Source organism: Centropristis striata, chromosome 20 (assembly GCF_030273125.1).
Source record: "Centropristis striata isolate RG_2023a ecotype Rhode Island chromosome 20, C.striata_1.0, whole genome shotgun sequence".
In the NCBI taxonomy this organism is placed as follows: domain Eukaryota; kingdom Metazoa; phylum Chordata; class Actinopteri; order Perciformes; family Serranidae; genus Centropristis; species Centropristis striata.
Genome location: NC_081536.1, coordinates 34,539,616 through 34,547,115, shown reverse-complemented (window position 1 = coordinate 34,547,115; position 7,500 = coordinate 34,539,616). Strand labels below are relative to the sequence as shown.

The window sequence follows — 7,500 nt, the reverse complement described above, 5'->3', positions numbered from 1 at the left end:
TAGAGCGCCTCCTGCAGTTCATCTCCACTCGACTGTTTCCTGCAGAACCAGAAGAACTTCCTCCTCTGGCCAAATGTTCCTGGTGGATCCCATCAGCTACTAAAGTCCTGGGACTGTTCAGTGAGTCACACACACACACACACACACACACACACACACACACAAATACATGTGTGCACGCTTGTCTCAATGTACAAATAATTATTGAGTGTGCTTTAAAGAGCACACTATATTTTCTCCAGCAGGCTTATTCCCAGATTTAAATCTTCCGTTTCTTCCGTGTTGTTTTCCGGTCGACTCCTCCCAGAGTTTTGGTCACAAACACTAAAAAGGTATCAAATCAACCGGCTCTGCCATGACAAGTGTGCTGTGACTTTTCTAAGGGTTTCAGCAAACGGTTTTTAAATTATTCGGCGAAGATACAACGACGAAATCCCCCCAATGGTACCCTATGGAGAGGCTAGAGTGATGACATCATCACTAGATACACATCATCACGTGTCTTTTGCTAATTTTTGGGGGTAAATTTGGGTCGTTTTTTTCATTTTTGTCTCTTTTGATCATTTTAGGTCCTTTTTTAGGTTCTTTGGTCTTTTATCTATTTTTGGTAATTTTAAGTTTTTCTTTGTGTCATTTTATGCCTTTTTTTGGCCTTTTTCTGTAATTTTATATCTTCTTTGATAATTTTATGTCTCTGTTTGAATTGTCTTTTTATGATAATTTCATCGGGAGAGAACAAATTTGTCCACTACAGGAATAATTTATAGATATAAACGTAGTAAAATGTGTCTTCTCCCTCACATTGGTGTGGTAAAGCTGTCAGAGTTCTAGTTTGGGCGTAGGACCACAGATGATCCACCAACACCACCCACAGCCCCATAGACCTCCATGGGAAAACACATATATAGACGTTCAGGAAGAACTGAGGATGCTCAGAGTGAAGAACTGAGGATGCTCAAAGTGAAGAACTGAGGATGCTCAAAGTGAAGAACTGAGGATGCTCAAAGTGAAGTCGTATCACTGATAGGAGCTACGGATTGGACTAAAATGCTGGATCATCAGGACCTGACAGTTATTCATGTTCTATGTTCTGCAGCAGATCTACACAGATCAGCTGTTACACACAGTCTCATAGGTTCATACGGGATTGTTTATCAGAAAGCAAAACTGATAGATGAACCCCAACAGAGCTGTCAGGAAAGTTTGTGTTTCAGGCCCAATTTTTTTTTTTTTGAGTCTATTTGTGTCTTATTTTGGTCATTTTGTGTCTTTTTTAGTCATTTAGTGTGTTTTTTAGTGATTTTGTGTCTTTTTTTAGTGATTTTGTGTCTTTTTTTGGTAATTTTGTGTCTTTTTTTAGTCATTTTGTGTCTGTTTTTTAAGTTATTTTGTGTCTATTTTTGGTCATTTTGTGTCTTTTTTTGGTAATTTTTGTGTCTTTTTTAGTATTTTTTTGGGTCATTTTGTGTCTTTTCTTTTAGTTATTTTGTGTCTATTTTTGGTCATTTTGTGTCTTTTTTGGTCATTTTTGTGACTTTTTTATTATTTTTTGGGGTCATTTTTTAGTAATTTTGTGTCTTTTTTAAGTAATTTAGTTTTTTTTCTGTCATTTTGTGTCTTTTTTTGGTCATTTTGACACTGCCTCCCGCGTCCCCGAGGTAATTAGAGTTTGAGACCCCTGTGATGGATGAACCCCAACAGAGCTGTCAGGAGAGTTTGATTTTCAGGCCCATTTTTTTTATTTTTTTGATAACAAAACAATGCTCTCTCTCTCTCTTGAATGGTATTGAATTGATATTTAATGGCAGCAGGGTGAAAGGGATAATTTCCATAACTTCATCTCTTCCTCCTCGTCTCTGGTCAGATGCAGCCAACAGCGTCTCCTCGGCTCCCATCATGCCGTTCACCGACTTCTACAACATCACTCTGGAGCACATCGACTTCATGGAGGAGTACCGGACCTGGCAGAGCTACGGCAACTCCACCAGGTCAGAACCTCCGTCTGCAGCTTGACCCGTCAGCCGACCGCGTGTTAGGGCTGATATATACATTTACAGCATGGGGCTCAAACTGGCGGCCCGCGGGCCAATTGTGGCCATGTGACGATATTTTGTCACATTACATATTCACATATGTCACATATTTCCCCACCGTGATATGAAAGTTTAATGTGAGTTTTATATGAATGGCACTTTACCGTGTTGTGTGTGGAAGGTCCCTTTAATTACTTTTTTTGGTAATTTTGTGTCTTTTTTTAGTAATTTTGAGTCATTTTTTGGTAATTTTTTTTCTGTCTTTTTAAAATCATTTTGTGTCTTTTTCTAATAATTTTGTGTCTTTTTAATCATTTTGTATCTTTTTTGGTAATCCTATGTCTTTAAAATAATTTTGTGTCTTTTTTAAATAATGTTTTTGGTAATTTTGTGTCGTTTTTGCTCAATTTGTTTCTTCTTTAAGTAATTTAGGTTTTTTCTGTAATTTTGTGTCTTTTGGGGTCATTTTGTGTCTTTTTAGGTAATTCTGTGTATTTTTTGGTCATTTTATGTTTCTTTTTTGTAATTTTGTGTCTTTTTAAAGTAATTTAGCATTTTTTTCAGTCATGTTGTGTCTTTTTTGGTCATTGTGTGTCTTTTTTGTAGTAATTTGTGTCTTTTTTGGTCATTTTGTGTCTCTTTTGGTCATTTTGTCTCTTTTTTTTGTAGTAATTTTGTGTCTTTTTTTGGTCATTTTGATACTGCCTCCCCAGGTAATTTGAGTTTGAGACCCCTGATTTACAGTGTTTCATTGTTACTGAAACTGAATTAACCCATTTATCATTTTACGGTCTTTTACTGTCATGGTTTCACCATGAAATCTGCAGACATTTTTACAGTGTAAGAGAGAAAATCAAGAGAAAATGGTACGGTTAACTCTGTATTGAGTTAGTTAGTTAGTTATTGGGCGTGAGTGTGTCGTTAGTTTCCTGTTTGAAAGTTAAAGGACTCTGAGGTATTTCTGGTTCACTGCCTCAGTGACTCATGGACAGACATTAACAGGAGCAGCAGAGGATCAGACTCTGGTGAGTTCAGACTTTTCCCAGGGAAAGTGTCTAATAAGCAGCAGAAACGCTACCAGATGTCCGTCACCATGAGCTGTTAGCTTCCTTTGTAGATTCCTGGAAGTCAGACGGAGTCGAAGACGGAGAAACGTTCCCACAGCTGCAGTTTATCCAGAAGCCGTGAAGTCTGTTTCACGCTGCGTTAACCGCCTCGGAGTGGTTCAGGTCCTGTCGTAGAAAATCTTTAAAGAAAAACACTTGACGACCAGGTAGATTTGAATTACAGCATTGTGTGGGATTTATAGTAGGTATCAGAAACAACTCCAATGATCAGAACATCTCTGAGGAGACAACGCCTGGTGTTTCTCTTTTACTTTGCAGGTTCCTGCGTCATTATTTCTGTGTAACTAAAGTTCAGTGTCCTGTAATTTCCTGTTATTGTTCCAAATGGTGCAGTGGGATTTTGTAAATCAGAGCTGCTCTGATCTTAATCAAGCAGAAGTTTCCTGTAAAGAGACTGAGACTGTTGGTCAGATTTCTGTATGTTTGATGCATATTTAAACTGCTATATGTCAGATATCTTAATACATCTTCAAATTAATACACAACAGTCCTTCCTGTCAGAGAGGTCTTTCTCTGTCAGGGTGGGGGACTCCACTTCGTCCTCTACCCACTTCATTGTGGGGTCCCCCAGGGATCTATCCTGGGACCTATCATGTTTGCATTATATCTCCTCCCACTTGGGGAGATTTTTCAGAGACATGATATGTTCTATCAGTCTTTACGCCGACGACTGACACATTTACATGCCAACCTCTAAGGACAGCCACTTCCCCCTGACACCCCTATTCCACTGTCTATGTCATGGGTCTCAAACTTGCGGCCCGCGAGCCAATTGTGGCCCTCGTGACGATATTTTGTGGCCCCCACCTTGATATGAAAGTTTAATGTGAGTTTTATATGAATGGTACTTTACTGTGTTGTGTGTGGAAGGTCCCTTTAATTACTTTTTTGGTAATTTTGTGTCTTTTTTTTAATAATTGTGTGTCTTTTTTAATAATTTTGTGACCATTGTCTGTTAATCTAAGAATCAGTCAGGGATAGAGTGCTTTTAAAGGAATATATATATCCGATTGAACAGTTATAGAAATACTTTTTTTCAGGGTTATTAACTTCTTCTTCTTTTGGTCCCTGGTCAGGTTCTCCTTCTGTCAGTTCCCCTTCATCCTGTCGACGGTGGTGAAGAAAGCCATCATCCAGAAAGACTCGGAGCAGCAGATGATCAGTCAGGCCAGGGTGAGACTCACAGTGTTATAATAATAATACACATAATAATAATAATAGTAATAATAATAATAATAATAATAGTAATAATAATGATGCTGTAGTCAAGACCACCTGAACCCAGACCAGGTCAAGACCAAGACCAAGAGGGGTTGAGACCAAAATTTACCTCAAAAAGACGCAAAATTACCAATGAAGACAGAAATTGACCAAAAAGACAGAAATTGACCACCAAAAGACCTAAATGGCTAAAAAAGGAAACAAATTAACCAAAAAAAAAAACCCCAAAATTAACACAAAACCTTGTAAATTTCCTTAAGACGTCTCTCCATTTTCTCTCCATTTTCTCTCTTTCTGTTATCGTGTTCATCTATATGACTCAACACTTGGTTGACTTGAACTACTGGAATTGGACTTTTCATCATATTCTGATGTATTGAGATGATCCTGTATGTTTCTACAGTTTTTGAGCTTTTTCATTTGGGTATGTTTGGGTTTTAAAAGGTTAAATAACTTAACATGTGTATAATAACATACTGTGTGTGTGTGTGTGTGTGTGTGTTACAGCAAAGTCTGGTCAGTAAGGTTTCTCGCAGGCAGAGAGTGGACATGAACCTTCTGTTCCTCAACATTAAAGTACGACGAGCACAACTCCTCAGTGACTCACTGGATGAGGTGAGACACACACACACACACACACACACACACACACACACTTTTCACATCTGTCTCATATGCTTTTATTCCAACACACCCAAACAGGAATACATAATAACGTCTATCTCAGAATAGAATAATTAAAGCAGAAACTTTTGTCGTGTTAAGTCAGAAAGTTTAGTTTCTAGCTGGTGGAAGTTCAAAGTATAAGACAGTAATTAAATGTGATGAAGTCCAGCATGTTAAATGCCAACAAATATAAACTGAAGCAGAATATTATGTGAGATAAAAACCTCCTAACAACTTTTTAAATTTGGTTCATAATTACATATGATATTTTTAGACTTTATAACTCTGGAGTTATTGGAAACGTTTGGATCATAACACAAATCTCTTTTAGCCTCCACTGCAGATATTTAATGCTAATAATGTTAGCGATCTTTATCTGCAGCTTTGCAGACATGAACTGCTTTGAAACAGAAGATTGACCAAGAAACAATAAGCTGACAGAGACAGAACCATGGAGACAGATTAATAACTGAAGACATTTGGACTGAATGCCTCTGAATTAACCCATTAAGGCCTAAAGCGCCTGGGAAAAAATGCCTGTAAAACCTCTGGGTGATTTTCAAATGACCCCCTAAAACCTGAAGTTTTTCTGGAAATTCAACACCTACTAAATAATAGATTTTTCAGCCTCTGTAGCAGATAAAAATGAAATTCAAAAAGTATTTGAGAGCTTATACCCGTGGCTTTCATACGAAGTTGAGTTTATTTGTCCAAACCTTCAATACATTTAAAAAAAAAATCAACAAACTCAGCAAATGTTACATTTGACTGAATAAAAAATCCTATGCATAATACTAATACATGCCCATTAGCAAGATGCTAACATGATATGACCACTGGAAGAACAAGACATAGTTCTCATTAGCCTACTGTAATAAAAAAAGAATAATTATCATAATAATAATAATAATAATAATACATTTTATATATTGCACTTTTCAGGGTACTAAACGACACATAAAGTAATATAAGACATAAACAGTCATGATTTATTATATCATCATCACAATCAATTAGCCTATTATTATTAATATTAATATATTATTAATAATAATATTATTATTATCTCCAGATGGCCACAAATCTGTCTGTTCTTTGGTGAAAATATGTCGTCTAAAAACATATTCCTCATCCATAAATGCCGGTCGATTGGTTCCGAGGGTTCAAAGTCCAGATCAGCAATAAAATCATCGGCGCTGTTTTCATCAGATCTCTTCCGTCACTTCCTGCTGAGCTCCTCCACTCATAGATATATATATCTATAGATAGATAGATGGATAGATATATATCTATATATATAGATAGATAGATAGATAGATATTCCTCCGCTATAGTCGTCTTCCTCCATGATTTATAAGTTCTAGAAAAGTCCCATGATGCATTGCGACACTCCCACATGTATTCTGATCATGTTCTGATGCATTTCATTGGCCAAGAGACCGAAAATAGGTGGAAAAAAATACAAATACTACAAAATGACATATCCGCTGTCCCGGCCTTAATGGTAGAGTGACGCAACAGCGCTCCCGGTTTCAATGGTAGAAATGCGGTAATGCTTTCCCGGCGTCAATGGGTTAACAAACATTTATTTAGTTCTGTAGTTCAGACTGAGTCTGTCTAGACTCTGGTTCTGTAGTTTCTCTGCTCTCTGTCTTCCCACACCACTAATTTGTTTTCTCTCTCATTAAAAAACACATTTAAAACAAATATATTGTCATGTTTGTCATGAAAACCTCCTCAGACTCTAAACAATAGTCTGTTAGTGAATTCCTTTCTTCTTCATTTTCTTTATTTGCTCAGAGCTTCACAGAAACACTCTGCAGATATGCTCTAATAAACTGAAAATGATCCATATTTTGTTCAACCAAAATGTGCTGAACCAGCTGAAAGACAACAACAACTTTATCTAACAGTAAAATGTGAAAACATTGATTTCAAACTCTTTTAATGCAACAAGACATAAAAACACATGAACCGTAGAAGTGAGATGTTCATGTTTCCGTCTCTTCTGCTGTTTTTTCTGGGTGCAGCTGACGAGGAAGCGGTGCGACCTGAAGAAGAAGCTGCGGGTGACGTTTGTGGGCGAGGCGGGTCTGGATATGGGCGGTTTGACTAAAGAATGGTTCCTGCTGCTGGTGAGACAGATCTTCCACACCGACTACGGTGAGAAGAAAAGGCTTCAGCTCACACACAAACAAGTCTGGCTGAGTTAAAGAGAATCAAAGAGCCACTGATAGCGCAGAGAATCAGGAGGAAATCCAGTTTGATGGAAAGAGAAGCCGCACTTTATTGAAAACAAGCGGAAAGAAGCTCAGATTTTTACAGAGCATTTTTATTTCATTTTCATTTCATTTTCATTTTTATTGAGCATGATAGTGTTTTGAAAGTTAAAAAAAGATTCAAAATCACATTTTATGTTGGACTAAAGGACTAAAAAAAGACACAAAGTGACC

The 7,500-nt window shown here is 37.2% G+C and overlaps 1 protein-coding gene across 1 annotated transcript in view; it reads left to right on the top strand.

The window, feature by feature from the left end:
- The window catches only part of hectd2 (HECT domain containing 2), a 59,798-nt gene that overhangs the window by 17,075 nt on the left and 35,223 nt on the right, over positions 1 to 7,500 (top strand). Inside the window, exons 8-12 of the mRNA XM_059359896.1 lie at positions 1 to 120; positions 1,865 to 1,988; positions 4,237 to 4,333; positions 4,889 to 4,996; positions 7,078 to 7,210. The exon at positions 1 to 120 is cut by the window's left edge and continues 29 nt beyond it. Coding sequence (XP_059215879.1) covers positions 1 to 120; positions 1,865 to 1,988; positions 4,237 to 4,333; positions 4,889 to 4,996; positions 7,078 to 7,210 — 582 coding nt within the window. The remainder of the gene's footprint in view (positions 121 to 1,864; positions 1,989 to 4,236; positions 4,334 to 4,888; positions 4,997 to 7,077; positions 7,211 to 7,500) is intronic.